General features: G+C 43.1%; 1 protein-coding gene across 1 annotated transcript in view; it reads right to left on the bottom strand.

The window, feature by feature from the left end:
* Positions 1–23,942, bottom strand: part of LTBP1 (latent transforming growth factor beta binding protein 1) — a 476,077-nt gene that overhangs the window by 136,573 nt on the left and 315,562 nt on the right. Inside the window, exons 12-18 of the mRNA XM_045287025.1 lie at positions 23,106–23,128; positions 19,828–19,927; positions 19,179–19,277; positions 10,551–10,676; positions 8,955–9,080; positions 8,074–8,196; positions 3,125–3,244 (exon numbers count right to left, since the gene is read on the bottom strand). Of these exons, the coding sequence (XP_045142960.1) occupies positions 3,125–3,244; positions 8,074–8,196; positions 8,955–9,080; positions 10,551–10,676; positions 19,179–19,277; positions 19,828–19,927; positions 23,106–23,128 (717 nt within the window). The remainder of the gene's footprint in view (positions 1–3,124; positions 3,245–8,073; positions 8,197–8,954; positions 9,081–10,550; positions 10,677–19,178; positions 19,278–19,827; positions 19,928–23,105; positions 23,129–23,942) is intronic.

Below are 23,942 nucleotides of genomic sequence, written 5' to 3'. Positions count from 1 at the left end.
ATAAAACTCTCTCTTATACATGAGTTGCTGTGGATTTGTTTCTCCAAAGTACCTAGACTAATACACCCTCTGTATATGAAGGAGCTTCAAAAAGTTGTGGAAAACTCCACTATCTTTCATTCCAATTTTTGTGAACTTTTTGAGGTGTTGGGTATATGAGGGGGTACCCTTCCCCAAATCAGAAAAAATCTCCCCAGCGGAACGTTCATAGTACACATTTTTCCCACTAGGAGATCATCAAGCAACACGCTCTCAGTGAGCGCACCCGCTGGCATCATCTGGGAAGGTTCTCTCTGGTCACAGTAAATTTTTTCGTAAAGCAGTTTCGCTCGAATCTTAGGCTGATTTAAGAGAACAGCGTGTGGCTGTGGAATTTTATTTCTTGCTCATGAAAAATGCCACAGGAACTGTTGTGATGTTGAGCACTGCTTACAAGGACAGCGCTAGGAGGAAAAAACTCAAGGGTACAAGTGGCTTTCTCATTTCAAAAAAGGTGCAATGTCGACTGATGACAAACCTTATTCTGGACATCCATCAACTTCCTGAACGAATGAAAACGTCAACTCATAGTACATTTGGAGTTTGTTCCACCAGGTCAGGCTGTTAATCAAGCTTTCAATTTAGAGGTTCTGAAAAGATTGTGTAACAGTGTGCTACAAAAAAGGCCTGATTGGTGGCATGTGGGGGACTGGTTTTGCCACAACAATGCGCCTGCTCATGCAGCCATCTCAGTGTGCCAGTTTTTGGTCAAAAACAGCACACCTCTTTTGCCCCACACACCTTACTCACCCGACCTCACTCTGTGTGACTTTTTTTGTTTCCACAAATGAAGAGGGACATAAAAGGACAACAATGTGATGACACAGAAGAGGTGAAAAAGAAACCAAAAAGCGAGGGAGGTTCTGTCAGCCATCCAAACAGATGAGTTTGAAAAATGTTTCCAATCTACAGACAAGAGCCTGAAACACAGAGAATCCAGAATAGATAAACCCCCCAGGGCCAACAATGAGATTAGAGATACCAGGAGGATTAGGGGAGGGTGAGGGGAGAAAAGGAAAATCGATCACAAGGTTCAACCTAGAACCCCCTCAGGGGGACGAACAAAGGAAAAGTGGATGAGGGGCGATGGAGGAAGCTGGAAGATATGAAAATAATAATATATAACTTAACAAGGGTTCATGAGGGAGGGTGGGCAGGGGAAGGTGGGGGAAGCAATGGGGAGCTGATATTAGGGGCTCAAGTGGGAAGAGAATGCTTTGAAAATGATGATGGCAGCATATGTGCAAATGTGCTTGGATGTACAGTGGATGAATGTATGGATTGTGATGAGATGTAAGAGCCCCCAATAAAAGTATTAAAAAGAAAAGAAAAGAAATTCCAGTTAGGAAAAAAAATGTTTTCAAGAATGAAAACACAGATTTGACAAATGTATTAAGTGAAATGGGGAGTACTTTAAAGGTCATAAGGTTCTTTTGTGAAAAAATTTAAATACATAGCTTTGAGGGAAAAACATTTTTTTCCAGTTTTTTTGGGGGGGAACCCCTTCATATTCATATGTTCTTAATATTCATTTATGGAAGAAAGGGAAAAGGAGTGAATGGAAATTTTAACTCATGTATTCAGAGTTCTGGCATGGAGAGGAAAAGAGTTAAACTTTTAAGAAAAAGATCACATATGGACATACCCAACAGAACACCATGGAAGAGGAAGAGCTAATCATAGCAAAGATAGTAGTGTGGTTGTTACATAATCTTGTGTCAATTTGAGGGTATTAAGAGTGAAGGGATGGAGTCTAGCCTGTCAATCAGGTCACAGCTTGATAATGCCTCCTTGAGGATTCTGGGATTCACATGAGGCATTCTCATGAGGATTCTGGGAAATTCCTCTCTCTGCCTTGGTCTTCCTGTTGACAAGCCACTCAGAGACTTGCTCAGCCCTGCGAGAGCCTCTCTCTCACTTACTCAGCCCTGCGAGAGCCTCTCTCTCTCTCTGCTTTACCTTCCTGTTGAAGAGCCAGCTCCCACATGGAGACCTGCTCCGGTGCTGAGATGCTTCCACCACCTTTGGATACACAAGACTTTGGATCCACACGACTTTGCACCCACCAGCCTGTGATCTTTCTGCATTTTGCATCATTGCAGGTGACTGCATGAGTCTCAAGAAGGATTTTTGAACTTATGGACTTATATCAGACTTATGGACTTCGTCCAGACTGGCTGGGATGTTTTCTCAATATACAATTGCTCCTTGATGTAAAGCTCTCTTTTACACATCTATGAGTGTCTCTACATTTGTTTCTCTAGTCAACCAGGCCTAACAGAGTAAAAAACCTATCCAGTTTCAGCAGGTCTTCTAGGATAAGACAGACTAGAGAGAAAGGCCTGGTTCTCTACTGAAAATGAGCCGAACCCCCACCCCCCCACAGATCACAAGAGAATACTGACCAGTACAGCACTGGAGGACAAGCCCCCGCAGGTGGAAAGTACTCAAAAGAAACAGTGGCCTCAGCAATGAACTTGAACAGACTAACGATGAGGAAGATAACACAGGACAACATTTTGCTCGGTTGTACATGGGATCCCTATGAGGCGGTGTTGACCATATGTCAATTAACAAGATCAACAATCAGAACTAAAACAAATTTATCAGTGTACCCACCTCAGTGCCTAACATAGGTACTCAACATTTATTAAATATGTATACAAGTGAATGAACATGAGCATGGTCTTGCTTCTTCATTTGCAAATTTAATATTTTTTAAATTATAATTTGTCTATGGTACTTTCTTTCTCCCCCATAACCCCAACCTCTCTCTCCCTGTTGTGGTGTTTATTGTTTTCTTTAAGTTGTCGTATTTATCACACACTAACAACCAATGTGTTCCCTTTCCCCACCCCGAAAACCATTTTGTTCCAATCATTGTTTTTTTGTCTCATCTGAAATTTCACATCCTTCATGCCCATGCATTTTCTTCACCATTATTTTTCTTAGAATGACAGGTTTATAACATTGTTCTTCTCTGAAATCAATTTTAAAAGGCTTATTTGGCATTGCATCATCCTGCCAGAGGATGAGCAATGCAAGAGAAACCAACTGTGGCGAGAACACTGGGGAACCAACCTACCAAGGCACTGTCCATTCCAGCCTCGGAACCCTTCGGTGCAGGGGACACACTGGTAAGATCCTGGAGAATTCACACACTGCTCCTCCGGGCAGTTACTTGGACTCAAACATTCATTAATATCTGGGGGGAAAAATTAAGAGCCAGGTCACACACATTTGATCAGATTAACAAAGCAAAAATTCACTTTGTGAAGAGGGGCAAAAAGCAGCACATCTACACTGCCGGGAGGGGAGCAATGCCTGGCCAAGTGACACGCGAGGTCCCCTGAGCACCCAGCAATAAGGCGCTGTTGGGTACCCCCTGACTAAAGGACTGGCACGCGTTCCAGATTCTTCAACTCTCAGCTCCTCTGTGTCCACTTTCTGGACATCAAATCTTTCAAGTGACAGTAAAGTTTGCCAGAAAGAAACACGAGGAAGGGGAGCGAGAGTGAGGGACCCCTAGCTCCAGCGATGAGGAGTTCTCGCTGCAGGAAGCAGATGCTTGACAGAAATCCTCCTTGTGACTGAAGGGACCCAGGAGCATCCTACATTGAAATAATTTATGACAGAGATCCCCACATGGTAGAAAAAGAACATTCGGAGGAAAAGAGTGAACTCAGCCTCCTTCCAGATTTTAGTATGGTTGACAGCAAAACATTCTTTTGGTAAAGAAATACCATCGTTTGTAAGATTCAAGGTTGATATATTAGTTATAGTTAGTTTTGAAAAGAAGAGGGAAAAACACCTTAACAATTCTTGCGACTGTGGATGAGATCATTGCAACAGGCTGGGGCATTTTTAAGAGTGGGCAAACAAGGACACATTAGAAGGGAGATGCAGAGGTCTGAGTGTACTCATGGTGGCCAGGAGTGAGCAGCAGGAGGGAGGGAAGAAGGCTCCTTGAGCTGCTGCAGTGGGTAGATGGGACACCGGGGAACAGATAAGGGCGATGGTTGACTAACAGGATGGACGTAAGCTCACGTCTGTGGAGTTTGCATGTGAAGAATGCTGACATGGTACATGCTGTGTTACAAACACACTTATCACAATGTAAAATTATATCTTAAAAAAGAGGGACAAAAATGTGTAGTGAAGGGGCAGGTGAGCGAGTAGCAGAAAACAAGAGACCCTGAGGGCGAATGATGTTTCTCTTCCAGCCCTCACATCTAGCACCAAGGATCAGCACACCGAACTCCAGAACTGGGATTTCAACTTAAACAAAAAGCAAAACAAAAAACCCTCAGATTATTAGGGTCTCATTTTAAAAAGCGGTAGCAATCAACACCCCCCAAACAAGTCAATAGGACGTGTTATACTATGATCAACTTAAGAAAAATATCCAAAGGCAATCCCTTGGATACTAGCTCCTGTTAAAATAAACAATACGCTAAAGGTAGATTTTGAATTCAAACAAGCATATTAAATGTCTTAAGTGTGATGAATGTAAATGTTTTTGGACCTCTACTCATCTTCGAAAAGGAGCCTTGGTGCTTCGGTTATTCAGTGCTTGGCAGCTAACAAAAACATCGGCGGAGAGAATCCCACCAGCTGCCCTGGGGGCAGAAAAAGTATGGCCATGTGCTTGTAAAGATGAGAACCACGGAAACTGAGCGATCCGGCTCCACTCGGTCCTTTGGGGTCATTATGACGTGCAATCGACTCTACTCCAATGGGGCACTTGAGATCATCTTTACAATAGAAGTGCTTTTTTCAGGACATGAACTGAAACAAGAAAGGACGTGAATCACGGGTCCACTAAATGGGTATCTAGCCGTCGTAACTGTGGTCAGTCCTTATGAACGCTTTCACCGTACCTAGCGGCAGGCATGTGTGAAGGGATGCTGAACACCTGAGGATGGCACTGACAGAAGTCCCAGGTCAGCACTGCCATCTCCTCTCCGTAAAACAGTTCCTGCCAGCGGACAATGAGCCCCCAGTGGGTGTTTTTAGGTCAGATGTTCTGGGACTTCGGGTTCTACAGCAAGGTGGGGTTTGCCAGTTTCATTTTCCAACGAGCATTGCATTCTCCTCTGGATGGGGAGGGTCTCTTGGTTTTGTTCTTTTCAATCGTAGAAATACAGCTGCTAGCTCAGAGAAGGTCACCGAGGCAGGCTGGGGCACTGCTGAGCCATCCAGGATAACGTCCCCTGCACTTCCCACAGCTCTCACTTCTGCTGGCGTGTTCTCGTGTCCAGGAACTGGGGACTACCTGCCTTGTAACGCATTCAAAGAATAAAGTGAGGCTGCATGAGATAATGTCTGCACACTACAACGGGCTCCTTGGAGACTGGCGCTGCTTGAGAGCAGCTCTGTTAGGGACAGCTGAGCAATCTGCAGTGCGCCAGCAGCCCGGGGACCGTTGGTTGTGGTCCATGAGGGGATGGGAAAACAGGCGCAGGCTTGGCTCCCTCGCCTCTCTGAGCCTTTTCACCAGGGTGGAATTTTGCATTATTTCCCAGGAGAACCCTGGTACTACTTCTGCTAAATCATTTCCATCTAGTGAGGATGGCTGTTTCCGAGCTGTCATTGAATGATTGTCAAACTTCGGGTCTACTCCTTTCCGTCTTTCCGGGCACTCTAGGTTTTTTCTTAAATATTACAGCTTTCCATCCTGGGGCTGTTCTGCCATGCAAAGAAAGGACCCGCATTTGACTTCTCTTTGTGGGGGTGTCACTTTGCACCTCTTTGTCAGGTAAACGACTCCCCTCTACTTCCATCCCTCCCACCACACACACACCTGAGCATTTTCCCAACAGGAATGTGCTGAGAAGACCTATGCCCCCCACTGAAGGGGCTAGGGAGGAGGGAGGTTTACACCGACCAGTGCTTCCCAGTGGTTATGTGTCTGCCCTGTGGGGTCTCTCTGAGTCAGAATCGGCAGGGGGCGGAGTGCTTCTTGAGTACTACTAACCCGATGGGTACGGTACAAGAACCCCCGCATGTATTCATTTTCATGACAATCTCAAGGTAACCGTCAGGTTCGAGGGAGCTCCGGGCCAAGAAGGAGCGGTACACCTGGACTGGGTCATCTGGACCAGGTGAATTTGATTCAGCCAATGGGGTTGACCACACCTCCCAATGAGGGTCCAGAACAGCCAGCGGTGTTGCTCGGGTGCTCTCTCCCAATGGCTGATACACAGCTCAGTGCAGCAACACAGCCCAACGCCGCCAACCATGCCGCGGACTCTGCCTGGCTTGTGTTTCATTTACTGTCAAACCTGAAACTGCTTCAAACTTTCATAAAACTCACTTGGGTAACAAACCAGGCTTCAGCGTGAATTCTGTCTCACCAGGAGCCACCGACCGAGGTATCTCTCTCCAGAGAGAGAGAAAGAGAGAGAGAGAGATCTAACATAACTTCATAAATCCCATTTTGCAGATGATGCACGAAGTTGCAAAGACCCAGGTAATGAACTTGAGGCCACATGGTGACTAAAGGTGGGGGCCCTGAGCTGATGCTGCAGCCCAGGTACTTTCTTGTTTCCATTCTTCTCAGGAGCAAGAGCGTTCCCTGCACACCCCTTGGGGACACTCACACCTATGCCTGACCCACACCTCTCAGCTGTCAGGGGAGAGTTCATGGCTCCAGCCTTATCCCAAGTTGATCAGAAATCCAGTAACACTGTGAATCCTCCCACTCCCCTCTAGAGTGGGTCCCCAGGGCAAGGGTGCGGGAGCAAGGCAAGAGGCTAACAGGAGAGGCGGCCGAAGACTGCCAGAAAAGGTCTCCTGAGCTCTCTCTCCAAGCCCAGGCCATCAAAGCTGTGACAAAGCCCAATATGTGCAGGCCATGGGGCAGCTGAGAAGAAACATTGCCCCCTAATCTCTCTCTGCCTAACTCCAGAAGTCAGGCTGAATTCAATGAGGCTGGTCTCCAGGCAGTCCAGACAGAAGCCCTGGGCACCCGCACTGTCCTCCTGTCATTGCCGACACCTCGACCACTCTCTCAGAAGCCCCAGCTCTTCAGCTCTTTCCCCGGACGTGTCTAAGACAGGGAAAGAGACAGCCCCAAGATGACTTCGACTAGATTCATGTAACGGGCACAAACATTTACAAACACATTAAATGGGTAACCATTTAGGCCATGCAATAAATATTTTCCAAAACACTTTTCTAACAGGAGAGAGCTAACTCCTGTGGTCTTAATAAAGGCATTTTATCTGGCACAGCTGGTATCTGAGCGGCACTGGTCAGATCATCTTCCTGTAGGGAGGGAGCAAGGAAGTCCCAGAACTCATGTAAACAGAGAGGAGTTGAGATAAAAGCATGCAGCTGGGAGGAAAGGTCAAAAACTTAGCATGTGTTGTTCTGTTGTTCATGGGGGGGGGCCGGGGGGATTGGGGTAATGTGTTGTTCACATTACCCCTGGTATTGCTACTCCCATTTCTGTGAAACATGGATAAAGGGAAGATAGTGGTCAGTGTAAGATTTGAAAAAAATAAAAATTTATAATCTATCAAGGGGTCAAAGGGTTAGGGGGGGAGGGTAAAAAGAGGAGCTGATACCAAAAGCTCAAATAGGAAGGAAATGTTTATGAAATGGTGATGGCAAAGTTATGTACAAATATGCTCCATACAAGTGATGGTTGGAATGTTCTAAGATTTGTAACAGCCTCTAATAAAATGATTACAAAAGAAAAATTTAAGCATCAACAATGATTATACCTGTGCCCCATTCCCAGCAGCGTCACCCGGGCACTATAATAAATTCTGAGTTTGTACTAAGCTAGTCTGTCGGTAATGATGCTGACATAGACTTTACTCCAAATACCAGGGGAGGCAGATTCCGCAGTGAGTTAAAAAGGAGCACAAGAGTGGAAGCTCATCCTAATGCAGCCCCGGAAGTGAGGGGGTCCAGGAAGTAGGGAGCACCCAGGTTCAGGATGAGAAGGCGTGTTAGACCCGGGCCCAGGTCAGGGGCCACACGTACACTGGGAACTGCAGTGGCCAGCTCTCTCAGCACACTCACCCTCGCAGTGGCCTCTGCGGGTCATGCGGTACCCGCTGTCGCAGTACTCGCAGCGGAAGGCCCCCATGGTGTTGACGCAGTACCCTTCCCCGCAGACATCTGGCCGCAGGCACTCATCAACATCTACATGGGGCAGAAAACACGCTCATGTTAGACTTAGCAAGACAGCATGTCACACCTCTCCCAGCGCCCAGGTCTAATTTAGGAACAAAGTAAAGAATTTCTACTACGGTGTCTTTGATTTGTCCCAAATGCTTCGAAATGCAGAGGTTTTGATTCTTGCAGGCTCCCAAAGTAGTATTTTAAATGCATCTTATGCATTGTACCTGTGTAATCCATTTGACACTCTCTATTCAAAAGTGCTATGTGGGGGACGAGGGGGGAATGAAAGTTTCTATTTCCCAGTATCTGTGATATAAGATACTGCTTAATATGGCAAGAAACAGCTCTGTCAAGAAGACAAACAAATTGCCCAAACCAGTGGTCCCCAAGTTGATGCTGACTCGTGTGTCAGAGTCGAGCTGTGCTCTACAGGGTGTCCAGCGGCTGCTCTTCAGGGGGAAGTGTGCTCCCACAGAAGAGCAAGTGGGAGGACGGGGCTGGGCACTGTTCCTTTCTGTTGTTCATAGGCCACGATTCAGAACTGACGAGAAGGCACCTCACAGCATCAGCAGGTCTGTCTTCTGAAGCAGCTGAGGCCAACCTGGTGGTTAGTTTCTGAGGGTTTAACCCTGTGCACTGCACCCCTCAAGGATTTCATGCTACCGAGGGGCTTCATGAAAGTTTCTGGGTTGTCTACTTAATCACTGACGGATGGGGCCTTGAGGGATCTAAGATCCCTGATCTGGAGAGTTTACGGATACGGGAAACACTGCTAGTACCTATGCAGTCCGTGCCCTCCTCGTTGGCCATGAATCCTGCCGGGCAAATACACAAGAAACTGCCCTCAGTGTTTTCACAGCGCCCGTGGGAGCAGAGGCGCTGGACTTGAGTGCATTCATCGAGATCTGCCAACAAAAATACATGTCAATGGATCAGTGTACATGCGTCTGATACGACTGATGCAGGGATTGTACCAAGGGTTATAAGAGCCCCAATAAAATGATCTAAATAATAATAATAATAATAAATGGTTAGTGTATTGCTGCAGGAAATTCTCCCCCTCTGTTCTGTAAAATACATCCGATGCCCTGTGCACCCCACACCTTGAAAACGGATGGAAAACAGTCAAAGGAGACGTGGTCATGATCCTCAAGCAGGGAAAGACTGTTGCTGGGATTTACTGGGCATTTCTTCCCAAAAATCTACAAACTCAAACCCAAGCTCTGGTGCTATACAGGGATTTCAGAGCATCTTAGGATCTGCAAGACAACTGGAGTCACCAGAGCTCTGAAATGTGCCACCCAATTCCCAGGTGTGGCCAGGCACCAGCAGAAAAGCTATGAAAGAAACCCAAGCACACGGACAAGTTAGAGGCGATCACCCCTGCCCCTCTATGTTAGGGTCCTAAGCGCACAGTACACGTGCTATGTACAAATGAATGGGAAATCGGCATGTGAAGGAGCAAGTGGGTGCCCCCACCCCAACAGACACACAAACCAACAGGTGACTCTTAAGTCGTGATGCTTGCATATGAACGCGCTAAGTGCCTTTGCTGTTTTGTAGTCTCCTTTTAACTCTTACAGCTACCTTGTAGTTCTCTAGTCCAGGGGTTCTCAACCTGGGGGTCACGACCCCTTTGGGGGGTCAAACAACCCTTTCACAGGGGTCGCCCGATTCATCACAATACCAAAATTACAATTATGAAGTAGCAACAAATATAATTTTATGGTTGGGGGTCACCACAACATGAGGAACTGTATGAAAGGGCCGTGGCACTAGGAAGGCTGAGAACCACTGTTCTAGAAGAAGAGAGTAATTAAATTTAGAATTAACACACATTCAAAATGAAGTACTCAACACTCTCATACTCCTTTATTGTTATTCATTTTTTCTTACAAAACTAGAATATATATATATATATATATATATACACACACACATACTCAGCAATAGCTTCATGTTAAGTATATATTGAAGACTTTTTCTTCTAACAGGGATTTCAAGAGAAATCTGTTAGATGTCAGATCCAATATACATAAATGACTACAACACATTATTGCAACATTTATTAATGTTAACTTGTTCTTGCTAAATGTGTGTGGGTAGCTATTTCTAGAGTTCTTAATGCTTTTACTTGCTTACCTGAAAAAATTTTGGAAATTATTTTACTTGGTGCAACTGAACCAAGAAGCTGTAGCACCCAGGAGGTCGGCAAACGTTGAGTTTCATTAGTTCGGGTCTAAACATTCTGATGCAGTGCCCCTGCCCAAGATCGGTAAACAGGCACGCACAGGAAAACTGTTCTCAATGTACAACCCATTTCTATTTCATACGTGTTTGGTTTTGTTTTTATAAAAGACATCTGTGTCTCTTACCAACACATTTCCTCTGTTGCTCACTGAACTTGTAACCTTCGTAACATATGCACGTGTACCTCACGGGCAGGTTAATGCAGTGTCCTGCTCCGCAGATGTCAGGGTTCACAGTACATTCATTGATTTCTTCAAAAAGATGTGACATGGAAAGAAAAACAACAAAGAAAGAGACATAATGACTTCACTGCTACTTGCAAACCATTACTGTGTTTCTTGGGTACGTAGCAAATTATTTCCAGGTGTACAATTAGATGGCAAAGGGTGACCTGTGAAGTCTGATCAGCAGTGCTACCCAATGCCGTCGATACTTCCAGCGAAACAACTTCTGAGATGAACCGGAATGACAGAAACTCAGAAAGAACTCGTGGTGGATGTTGTTAGATCAACTCTTCATCAAACAACTTCCAGGGTGGCCTTTCAAAGCACTTCTACCCACTCAAATCTATCGTAGGTGATAGTGTTTGAATTACTGTGTCACTTCTCCTGACAAGGAATGCACAGCAACCTACTTGTTAGCAAATTCCAATTGCAATGGCTATCTCCTAACTCTTCCAAGAGTTCTCTCTCATTAGCCCCCCAGTAAAGACCTCCCACTTCTAATCCAAACAAAACATCCAGGAACACCTCACACTTTATTGATAGTGATAAGGTAGGGTGCCTCTTGCAAATATTCAGTGCCAAATTCCTCCCCAACTCCTACAGATCCTTGCTGAAAACTCCCTTCTGCTGGAAAGTCTGCTCAGGTTAACCCTGTCTGAGGGCTCGCACCACTCACACACACACCTTGGGATGAAGGCAGGACCAAAGGAGTTCCTGGAGAAGGGAACCCATCAAACAAGCTCCATTGCCAGAGACTCAAGGAGCACAGAATTCATGAGGAGGTACCAGCAGCTTCTGAAATGAGTTACTACCATAGGACATTCTGTTTCAGACTCCACGCGGAAGGAGGTACATTGTCCTCGTGGACGCAGTGACACTAGTAGAACTACAGGCTTAGAGATCAATCCTCCTGCTGCCCCTTACTAGTTCTGTAGCGTGGAACAAGTTCCTTCACCATTCTCAGCCTCACCTTTCCACATGCATAAAATGAGGATAATTAGAGTACCAACTGCAGTGTGGGAGCTTCAAAGACATCCAAGTAATGTCTTTCGCCCATTGTTAGCACAGGCATATGTTCCAAGTTGGGCACTGCAATTTTTGTTGTTCGTGTTGAATTCATTTACAAATAAACACCTATAATTATAAATAAGGCTATTTATAAATGTACAGCCTTGAGCTCATTGGCTTCACGGTGCTTAAGAGAGATGCCGGCAGGGAAGAGTCCAAGGAAAACCCCAGTGCTGAGTCTGTGAGCAGGCAGGCTGAGAAAGAAAGAACACAGTCGTGCTCGAGAGTCCGGGGTTCCAAACCAGGGGTGCGATTTTTGTCCATAATGACCCAAGTAGGCGTTCTGTGAGGTGGAGTCAAGCCAATGGCAGTGAGTTCGGTATAGTCTTGGGCCATGAGATGAAATAAAATGGCCATTTCTTGTAACCCAGTATTTTCAAGAAGAACAGTAAGGTCAAAATGATATTCACATTGCATATTTGAGGATTTCCAGTTGATTACCACCAAGGTTGAGCATATATAGATACAGACTGAAAATGTTGATCTTGGCCAGAAGAGCACTAAGGCTATGCTAAAATAAATAAATACATAAAGTTACACTGACACCACTGAAGGGTGCACCAGGATTACCGATGTCCACCCTGGATGGGCAACTCCTGTTGGACCTTTAATGTTAGGCTAATGTTCCCTAACAGTGCTGTCAATCAGCCTTGGGCTGCTACCTGCAAGCCTGCTGGTCCGAACCCACTAGCTGATCCACGAGGGAAAAGGAGGCTGTCTGCTTTCATAAAGACTTTCAGCCCCTGCCTAGGAAACCCTATACAGCTGCGGTTCTCAACCTGTGGGTCGTGACCCCTTTAGGGGTCAAACGACCCTTTCACAGGGGTCGCCAGATTCATAACAGTAGCAAAATGACAGTGATGAAGTAGCAACAAAAATAGTTTTATGATTGGGGGGGGGTCACCACAACACGAGGAAGTGTATTAAAGGTTTGCAGCATTAGGAAAGTTGAGAATCACTGCTATACAGTGTAATTATATGTCAGGAAGAGCCTTGGTGGTGTAGTGAATAATGCACTGGGCTGCTAACCCTGAGGTCAGAGTTCAAAGCCATCAGTCACCCTGAGGGAGACAGACTAGGCTTTCTACTCCTGTAAAGATTTATAGTCTCAGAATCTCACAGGGTCAGTTATACTCTTTTTACTTTGCTATGAGCAGGAATCTACTAGATGGCAGTGAGTGAGGGAGTGAGTGAGTGAGTGAGTATGAGTATGTGAGTGAGTGTGTGAGTGTGTGAGTGTGTGCGTGTGAGAGTGTGAGTGTGAGTAAATGTGTGAGTATGTGAGTGTGTGAGTGAGTGTGTGTGAGTGAGTTTGAGTATGTGAGTGAGTTTGAGTATGTGAGTGTGTGAATGTGTGAGTATGTGAGTGTGTGAGTGTGTGTGAGTGAGTTTGAGTATGTGAGTGTGAGTGTGTGAATGTGTGTAAATGTGTGAGTATGTGAGTGTGTGAGTGAGTTTGTGTGTGTGAGTGAGTGTGTATGAGAGTGTATGAGAGTGAGTGTGGGAGTGTGGGAGTGAGTGCGGGAGTGTGTGTGTGAGTGAGTGAGTGAGTGAGTGGGTGGGTGGGTGAGTGAGTGAGTGAGTGAGTGAGTGGGTGAGTGGGTGAGTGAGTGAGTGTGAGTGGATGTGTGAGTATGTGAGTGAGTGTATGAGTGTGTGTGTGAGTATGTGAGTGTGAGAGTGTGTGTGAGTATATGTGTGAGTATGTGAGTGTGTGTGAGTTTGAGTGAGTGTGAGAGTGTAAGTGTGTGAATGTGTGTAAATGTGTGAGTATGTGAGTGAGTGTGTGTGTGTGTGTGAGTGTATGAATGAGTGTGAGAGTGAGTGTGTGAGTGAGTGAGTGAGTGAGTGAGTGGGTGGGTAAGTGAGTGAGTGAGTGGGCAGGAACAACTTGATGGCACTGGGTCTATACCCCCAGCAAGCTCTTCTTCACAATCACACGCAACTGCTGCACGTGCAGCTTTTAAATCACTGAAAGAGCTCCAGGCCCTTACTTGCACCAAAACAAACAAAATGGAACTCAGTCATTGAAGCCCACTCATCGAGACCCCACACAGGTGTCCGGAGGCTGCAGACATTTGCCGGAGCAGAATGGTCTCGTCTTTCTCCAGCTGAGCACCTAGTGGCTCTGCATCACCGATCTGTGGTTAGCAGGCCAATGGTTACCCAACAGCCCCATCAGGGCACCTATTTCGCCCTAACGTAAGGCTAATAAGGGCTTAGTCTGACTGACCTACAAATTCTTAGAGACTTATTTAGGACCTGGTCTACTTCATAAATCTAGAACTACCTGTACATCAAAAGCAGGAGGGGCATTTTCTAAAATGCACTAGACTTCTGTGCTGTCCTCTTTTCCACGTGAGTGATTCACTAGTACAAGTTTCATCCTGGGTAATAGGAGAGGTACCTTCTATCCATTTGGTCAGGCCATAGGATCCTGTGCTTTTGGACAGACAGAAAACGGGCACATGACCTTCCTAACACCTCTTTCTAGTCACAAGTTAGCAAAGTTAACGAACAGCAGTCAGTTGCTATTTAAAGGGAAACATGTAATAGAAACTTCCTCCCACATGGCTCCATCCGTGTGCAAACCTGCATTCCCCTGTGCAGACTGTGTAGCAGGCTCTGATACCCCACACTGCGGCAAAGCCTCACAGGAAAAGCGCTAGCTGCCCAGGCCCTCAGAAGAAGGCCGATGGGACAAGGGGTATGTACCGGGCAGCTGGCAGAGAGGGTGGTGGGTGAAAGGCATCCAGCCGCCCTGGAGGAGAAATGCTTTGAGACCTATGCCCATAAAGAAAACCCTAGGAACAGATCTACTGTGTCATGAAATTGCTCTGAGTCAAAAATCAACTTCACACCAACAACACTGGTCTCAGAGCAGTGAATGGTCCCATCTTGATTCTCCTGGGCACCGTGGCTCCTCACAAAGGGCATCGAGCCAATGTCCTCTTCTGAACTCCGCCAGGTCCCGGTTCTCAGGACTGGGCTCCTCTCTCGGACTATGGGTGTCCCTGAAACAGCCTCCTCGTCACGTCGTCAAATACCGTGTTCTATTCGTCTCACTAGAGTGCATTTAGAATTCAGAGAAAGAACCACGATCAAAAATCACTGGACTCTCAAAAAAAAAAAAAAACAGTGAGAGTTCAGTGTGTTTAAAAAAAATTAACAAAGAAGAAAACTTTTGGGGGCAATATATGCAAATGGCAATGCCGACCTGTAGCGTTTTTCTCATGATGTGATTACTCAAAATAAATAAATTGAGACTGGAAATTTAAGGCACGGTGATTGTACATGGCCAAAGGATGAAAAAAAAAAGCCCATTTTCCATCAGCATGCATAGTTTATTGAGGCTGTAATGACACTGGTAATATGCTTCAGGGACAAACATTTTTAAAAGTCTGAATTCTGGAAAAAATGTGATGAGTAAATAGTTTTTAAAATGCTCTGGCCATCATAATTACAAAGCAGTCATGAAAGTCAAATAATAACTTCTGGCCAACCTGCAAGGGCCATGGGGAAAGTTCGGGATGAACCAGAGGAAGGCATCAAATGCTAATTCATGGAAAGGCTTACAAAAATACCCTGGCTTCCTAACTGCCTCACAATGAGTATAAATGGTCCCACAACAATCGAAACAGATGTTTCCACTTTGTAAATATTTGCCAGAGAAATAAAGGTCTGATTTTCCAACCCAACCTTGAGCTATTAAGACACTATGCTAAATCAAGAATTTATATGCTGAAATGTATAATTTATTTGGAAACAGAATGCCAATGATGTTGCAAGCCACTAAGTCAGCTATGAAGAGTGGAAAATATCACTTATTTCCTGTAAGTATGTGGCTCATTGTATAATTACATGTCAAAGTGTGTTTGGCTGACTCTGAAAAGGGTACATCCTATCTCACCATCATAAAGATATCATCACAGAACAATGTGAAGTTGATTACATTGCTTTCAAGCTCTTATTTATTATTCTATCTCTCTCTTTAACCTATGGAAGAAACCAGTAGGCAAATAATAGCGATCCTCTGTGTTTTTAGAAAGAAACCCTTGCGGCACATAGGTTAAGTGTTTGGCTGCTAACCGTAAGGTTGGTGGTTCAAACTCACCAGTCCCCTTAGGGGAGAACGATGTGTCAGGCTGCTTTCTAAAGATGACCTCCTTGGAAACCCTATGGGGAAGTTCTACTGTGTCCTACACAGGGTTGCTAGGAGTCAGAATTGACCTCACTGATAGGAGTTCTTTGCCGATTTTGTTGGTTTTTTTTGGGGGGTGGGGGTGTGTGTGTCAGTATTCTAGACAAAACCTATTGTGTAACAAATTAGTTCATTTGCTCCTAAACCTTCCTATTCAACACTCATATCAAACTAACAGGCACATCTATATTTTGAAACAAATTAAGCTCAATACAAAAGTCTTCTGATTCTAATGGAGATTATTGTTTAAAACTGTGTTTCTCAAAGTAGGTGAAACCCACCCCTGAGGGTGCTGGAATGAGACCGGAGCTGCAAAAACGGATACGTGCACTTGATCCTGGATTATGAGTTATAGTACAAAAGGTTTTAATTCCAGGGGTGCTGATTTTATTTCCTGAAAAGGAGGGGAGGTAGGTCAAATAGGTTTGGGAACCTATGGCTTAAAGTATAGAACATAGCTCTAAAGTTGCAAAAGCTATTTGGATTCATCAACACTTTATGTATGATGTCCTCCTTGTGGATGATTTCTGAACAAGTTCTTTATTGTAGTAGGAAGTCGAAGGACCTACAACTGCCAAACGGAAGAAGCAAAGGGAATCGGTGTCACTGCAATTTCCTGGAAGGAAAGATTCATGCTTCAAACATATGATAAAAGACGTTAGCTCTGTTTTTCTACCACACTTAAATTAAGCTTTCTTCCAACACCTCGTATAGCAAGTTGGCTTCATTTCTAAAACTCTGCTCTGCTGAAGCTAAGTAACTTCCATTTATTATCCTCATCGAGCTGCATGTAGAATTTTAAAATTGTTATCTAGCCAAACTTCTTATCCTCTACAAAGGTAGTTTGCATGTGGTTTGTCCACTGAAGTCAATAATGTACACTGAGAAAAATGCACAAAGCTAAAGTCTATCTTTAAATTAGGAAATGGAAATGCACTATTGAGAAAGAATTGGAGAATTGCACCGTTTTTTTCCTGGCACACTGCAAGTTTTGTGATTTTGGTTTTTTTTTAAACAGTCAGCTAAAGAATTGGAAGAGCCTTCCTGGCCAACTGGTACAGTATGTGTTTGTGTGCCTCACAGTGCACAGCAGGATGCCTGACTGTTACTTGATAACGCGGGGCACATACTCATAGTCTTCTAGAGAGAGCATTACTAGTCATGACCGTTTGAAAAATCACTGTCACTTCATTTCATCACCCTAGAAATGCACGGCGCAGCTAGCACTGTAGCATTGCTCTCCTCCGCAGTGGCCCTGAGTGTACAAACTATCAAGCCGACTGAAAGGATGGACGTTTGCGTCAGCATAGAGGCATCTCCGAAGAGGACCTGCTGACTCACTATTCCAAAGTCAGCCTCATCAAGCCCTATGCAGGACCCTTGGACTCCGACATCTGGAGTCCACACAACTGGCTTCCGTTCCCTCACTTCAATCTGCTGAGTAATCACAGCCGTCTATTTGGAAGAACTGGTTCCAAAATATACCAAAGATGATGTCCATCGTGTCTCGATCCAACTAGCTCATGGAACTTGTAGCCACGGTTTTTGAGAAAAGTGGCTTAAAAGCCCTGCAATTTCTCTTTGAAGTGAGACAATGCTGGTTTCTGAAGAAGACGCAGTCTAAGGGAAGGTAGAACTTCTCTACGGGCGTTTCCTGTCATAGTCTGCTAATTTAACTTCATGATCCTAAAATAAGGTGACCAGACGTCCCGCTTTTGGTGGGACAGTCCTGATTTTTAACAATTTTTCCCGTGTCCCGCGGCATTTTAAAAGAGTCCCGATTTTTGGAAAGAATGCACGACAAGCTAGGGTATACGGTTTTCGGCTGCCATGGGGCTATTTCGCCAGGATATGAGTTTTATCAATGGTGTCCTGCTTTACCAATGTTAAAATCTGGTCACCTTATCCTACAAGGGCATTGTAAGCTCAATTAAGATATTCATTTTAGCAGATTTTTTCCCTGAAACTAATGATACTATATGTTCCATTTCAAATATGTTTTAAAACAGAGAAAACTCCTCAAATAAAACCGAACAATGCCCAAGTCTCATTACAAAAAACAATCATTGCTAATATCTGGTATATTTTCTTCTACTCTTTTCTTAATGTATTACATACTGTATCATTAGTATAATACTCAACATCCTTCATTTTGGATGCTGCATTCTCTAGTTAACACAATGACCATTTCCTGCTAGACTTTGTAATAAAAAATCTTAGAGCATAGTTTGATGGCAGCAGTGTAACATTCCAGCACACGTAGCTGAGCAACATCATGATCAAACACCTGACAGCTGACATGTAAGCTATTTCTATCTTTTCTTCACTAGCAACAGCCCTAATATCCATTTACATGAACTACTGTCATAATCTCTGGAGACTAGGTATCTGAATATAGAATTTTTGCCTCAACTATTCCAAATATTTTTAAGGGTTAATTTTCTGAGTTTCTGTCCTCCAGAAAAACTGGAGGACCAGGGTACATTGCCATCAGCGATGTGTCAACGTCTTGATTTCACCAAAATAATTCTTTTTTTTTTCTTTCACCAAAATAGCTCTTATTGAAAACTGATAAAGGTGCTTTTTTTAAATGGGTGATTTTAAATTCCATTTAAAAATTAAGAGTGAGGTCATTATTTTTCTATCATATTCCTTTGTTTTTAAATAGTCTGTTTACATTTTATCCATTTTTCTAGAAGGGTTTTTCTTATTAATTTAAAAGAGTTCATTATACAGGAAGGATATTACTATTTATTAGGTTGCATTTATTTCACGACATGGTATATTGTATAATCTTTCATGGTTAAGACCATATATGATTATTGCAACATATTTTGAAAGCAGGCAAAAATATATTGATAAGGAGTAGACACAGTTCTATCATCAGGTTGTAAAGAACACTTGGGCACATTTTCCTTCACTTTACTTTTCTGTGATTATAGACATTTAAGAATAAACCTGGAGCCAATATTGTATCCTAGAGTTTAAAAAATATTGTCATAAGAATTCTCTTGTAGTGTTAAATACTCTTAAAATATCATTGTAATATCCATGACATTCCATTGCATAATTATAGCAAAATCTACTTAAACCTAATCATCTTCTTTCACGATATATATATTATCTCCAAATCTTTGCTATTGAAACCAACCCCACCGTGAGCAATCTTATACATTGGATAGAGTCGTGGTGTAATTTTCAGTAAGCCTCATCCCCTGACTTCTCCATATAATACACCGCAGGAAAAGTACTGGGCCTACCGGTTACTTGAGTAGGTGCAATGACTTGGCTGGCACTTGAAGTAGACGCTTCAGGAGCTATTTCTACAGGTACAGGTGGTGACGTTTTTTCAATCACTGCTATATGAAGAAAAAGAAAATTAAAGCCTTAAAAATAGGAACACTGGGATCCTAATTGACTATACTAATAAGCCACAGCAGTTCTTGTTATAAAGACCTGTCAGAGGTTCCTAAAGGCCAAGCTATTCATCTACAGCCCTGGTCTCAACATTTAGCAAGAATACTTGAGAGAGGTTCAAATGCCAAGAAAAATTATCCTGCATTAAATGGTGAACCTCGGTAATGTTTTCATAATATATAAAATTCCTAACTACAGAGAACGGAGAAAAACCTGTCTTTCTTCATCCTATTTTAGTAGATGTAACATCATATGCCATGAGCTGCAAGGGACTCAGTGGGGCCTAACAACAGCCAGATACTTGTAAGACCTAGAATCCCCGGATTACATTGACCCCACATTGTCAACAGAGCAATCAACTGATTCAAATATATTTTTCACATTTAACTTCAACTACGATTCTGATGACAAACATTAAAATCAAAGACACACAGGACATCCATGATCTTGCTCTTTTACTACTCTTATAAACAGCATAGGTAACACGGCTACCTGGAAACTGTGGGTGCAGGTTGATAGTTGAGACTCCTGGAGAGAGCTGAGGTTGACCAGGCTCAAGTTTGGTCCTCTCTTGACTCAGTGAGGGTATTTCCTGAATGGTAATATTAAATATATACATATGTAAAAAGAATGATGATAAGGGAAGCAGAGAGGAATGAAGACAGAGGAACAAAGGAAAAATATTAATTCATACTTTTATTTCCCACACATTACTATTTTTACTTCATTCATCATACTCTTAGAAAGGCAAAGAATTATCACATGACATTAGACAAAAACCTGGGTGATGATGTCAAATTAAAAAAAACCCCCAAAAACAATTTGCTGCACCTCAACTATAGTCCACTCTTGAGTTTCCCAGCTGGGGTGAGCCTTGGTCAAACACACCCATTTCCCAGAGGCCCAAAGAGAGATGCTTTTAAAGCAATAGCCAGTCCCAGTCCCCATCATTCAGACTTAAAGTCATTTGTTGGCTTTCATTCCTCAATCCAAGTTCTTCCCATTTGCACAATTCCTTACACCCGTTCCTCTTATTTCATATCTACAGCCTCCACGACTCCTTACTTCATTATCAGTTCATCTTAATCTAATTGGTCCATTGGGCTTCCTGTTTCTCCTACCTCTGCTGATCCTGCTGGAAATCATCTTCCAGAAATAATCGATCAGTTATTACTTGCTTTCACATTTTCCTTGTTTAAAAAAAAAAAACGACAGACTAGCTACAATATCAAAACCCAAAGGGCAAGTTCAGTGCCATGGAGTCAATGCTGCTACTTAATGACCTGACGGGACAGGGAAGGACTGCCCCGTGAGTTCCCGAGTCTGGTAACTGTTAATGGGAGTAGAACGCCTCATCTTTCTCTCAGTTACAGAATACAGTCCTGGTTATAGCACATTCCCTGTAGTCCAGGACCGATGCCAATAAAAAGAAGACCATGATCAGAGGTTTACTGGCTCCTGTAGCTCAGACAGAATGCCCCAAGGGACCAGGGAGGCAGGCTCCCGAGTCAACAATCAGCCCTCCTCTACCTGACAGGTAGAGTTCAGTTGAGAAGCAGTTCATTCTGAGTCTTCCAAAGCAGCTCCTCACAAGTCCTCTTCCTAACCAGGTTTCTCACGGCTCCCCAGACTGACTCCCTCCACTATCCACTATCCACATGTCACTCCCCACCCCGCCATCCTCCTTTCTCTTTCTCTTGCTTCGACTTTACAGCATGAGGCCTTGGCAAGGTGCCATTACCACAGCAATTGCTGTTTCTCCATTCATTCTTCCCAAAATAAACCATGGTAATAGCATAAAAGAAAATGTTAGGGGATCCTTAATGAGTTACCATAAACCTAATTATAAACGGAGAAGAAAACTAAGTCAAGAGGAGGCTGTCCGGCGGATGCTAGACCAGCCATGTGCTAAATGATTCCTCCATGCATAAGTAGAACTCAACTCAAAGTTTACAAAATGTCGAACTGCTGCATGTTACCGACCTTCAGAGTTGCTACCCAAGAGCTGCAAATGCTCATGTAAAAACTGCAAATCTGTCTGTTTCTTGGGACCAGTATAAATCAATGCCCCCCCCCCATGAGCACGATCACTCCAAAATCATAATTTCCTTTTTCCCAATTATTTCAGCACTTGTGACACAATAGATATGTTACTATCTCCTATCTCTGGGAGCCTTGAAGGCATAATGGGTTCCATGCTGGGCTGTTCAGGAGAGAGGTAAGGCTGTCTGCTCCTATGAACAGGGACACCAGAGGGTGAAGTTCTAGGCTGCCATACAGGGTCGCGAAGAGTCAGGATCAACTCAATGGCACGGAGTTTGGTTTTTAGGTTGGCGTCGTCATTAAGTTCTGGCTGCTAACTCAGAGGTGGACAGTTTAAACCCACCCATGACTCTGAGGAGGAAATACGTGGTAGTCGCTCCCCGAAGTAGTACACATTGGGAAACCCTATGGCGTACTTCTACTCAGTCCTGGAGGGTCACTATGAGTCAGAGTGTACTAGATGGCAATGGGTTTGGTGTGATATCCTATATATATAATCTAAGATTTTAAATACCATTTATAATAACTTATAATATGGGAGGGCAGTTCAAAAGGTTCATGGAATGATAGAATTAAAAGATAATGAAGTTTTCCCGCAAAATTTTTAAAGCCCTCTTATATGTATGTGGGGGCTAAATTCTAACGCTTAAAGTCTTTGTCAACTGAATGATACATGAATAAAGAAACAATAAAATTAACTACCACAATAAAATTCACTCCGCATATACTCGAGTATAAGCCGACCCAAATATCAGTCGAGGCACCTAATTGCATTAAACTGCATTAAAAATGTGCTGAAAAACTCGGCTTATACACGAGTATATACATACCTAATTCCACGCTATCATTAAATGAAAACAGTTGGTTTAAATGCATTTACCAAATACAGTCTGAAAAGCAGCCGTTTTGCATAAATAGGACTTAAATCCAGCAAATGTATATTGAGTACTTCATGCTAATAAATTCCAATTTATAGTGCCATTCTATGCAAATAAAACCCTACAAATACAATATATTCATAAAAATTTCTCTGACCATTTTTCAGAAGCAGAAATTTAGTATTTGTAACTTGATTGATTCATAAGGATAAACTCTGTTATTTATCCTAATTCAATTCAAACATGTATGGCAAATTTTATCTGAATTCATAAGTGCTTCACCTATTTATAAGGAGCCCCAGTAGCAAAGTGGACTAAGTGAGAGGCTACTAACGACAAAGTAAAGGTTCAAACCTAACCAGCTGCTCCCTGAAGAAAACCGAGGCTTTCTACTCCCATTGAAGACGTACAACTCTCCGAAGCCAGTGGAGGCAGTCTATCTACCCTATGGGGCTACTTTGTGTCAGAATTGAGTCAGGCGGCAGTGCTTCTGGTTGCTATTTTTGTTTCACTCATTATATACTGACCCTGAGACTATGTGATGATATGAACATTATCAGATTTTTCTGTTTCTAGGTAATTCCTACAGGTTTCCAACACTGTTTTCTCATTAGAACTTCAGCTTAAAAAAGATTTTTGTCTTATTTGGCCTCTACTGTTTTCCTACCAATAAGCATAGTGCCAATTATACAGCAAGAATTCCATAAGTATTTCTTCAATGAATAAATGCTACCTTTTCTTTAACCATAGAAAACACATAACTGTATTTAAGCCTAAAAAATCCACACATAACTAACAGAAAACCATTGTGAAGGTGGAAAAGAGGATTTATCATGAAGAGTGGATTACCTTCTCAGAGGGCGCTGTTGCCACTAAAATCAGAAAAGAAAGCAGACCATTAGTAAAATGTAAGAGGATTCACTTATCATATTTCAACTTTAAAAAGCAATCAAAGCGAATTATGTCCATTTCCCATTTGGGAGGGATGTTACAGGGTAAATTTATCATTGAGATATCATAACTCAGCTAGAGAGGTTCAAGTGGTACAACAAGAGAATGAAGTTCTTTCAAACCTTATCAATTAAAAAATCTAGGTAATTTATTAAAAATGAAAGAAGTTAACACTTTCTTGGTACATTATTTTATGCTTAAATTTGATGCTGTATACAACTTCCCTTAGCCTAGAAAACACATATAATAATCAAATACTTATTTTTAACATAGTTTATAATGTTTGGAATGTTTTCATAAATGCATTAATCTTAAAAATGAAAGCTACTTTTTTAACAATAGTTGGCTACATTCTCAACAATTAATACATTTTTATGAGCATTACAGAAAGCTATACCCACTAAATCATGAAGAAAAATATCCCGCAAATCCATCAGAGCCTCTGAGAGATCATAAATATGTGGAACAAACTACATATTTCACAATCATAGGAGGGAGGGGCTTTCTCTGTATTTTGGAGGAATTATTCTTCCTTAACCAATCCTTAGCATCAGCCCTCAAACTTCAGTCCAATGTTCACGGGACATTTCACAAAAAGTTGGTGTCTCCATAAACATAAACATTGGTAACAGACAATAACTCATTAGAACGATAAGGATTTCAGATCAATGAAGTCACTGCTGCAATATTCTTGTAGGTGGAGAGAATCAACCCTTTTTCTCTCTGCCTCGCCCA

Source organism: Echinops telfairi, unplaced genomic scaffold, assembly GCF_000313985.2.
Source record: "Echinops telfairi isolate 266 unplaced genomic scaffold, ASM31398v2 ScPeMD7_10;HRSCAF=50, whole genome shotgun sequence".
Classification (NCBI taxonomy): domain Eukaryota; kingdom Metazoa; phylum Chordata; class Mammalia; order Afrosoricida; family Tenrecidae; genus Echinops; species Echinops telfairi.
Note: the sequence above shows the minus strand (reverse complement) of the source record. Positions and strands in the feature narration are given on the sequence as shown.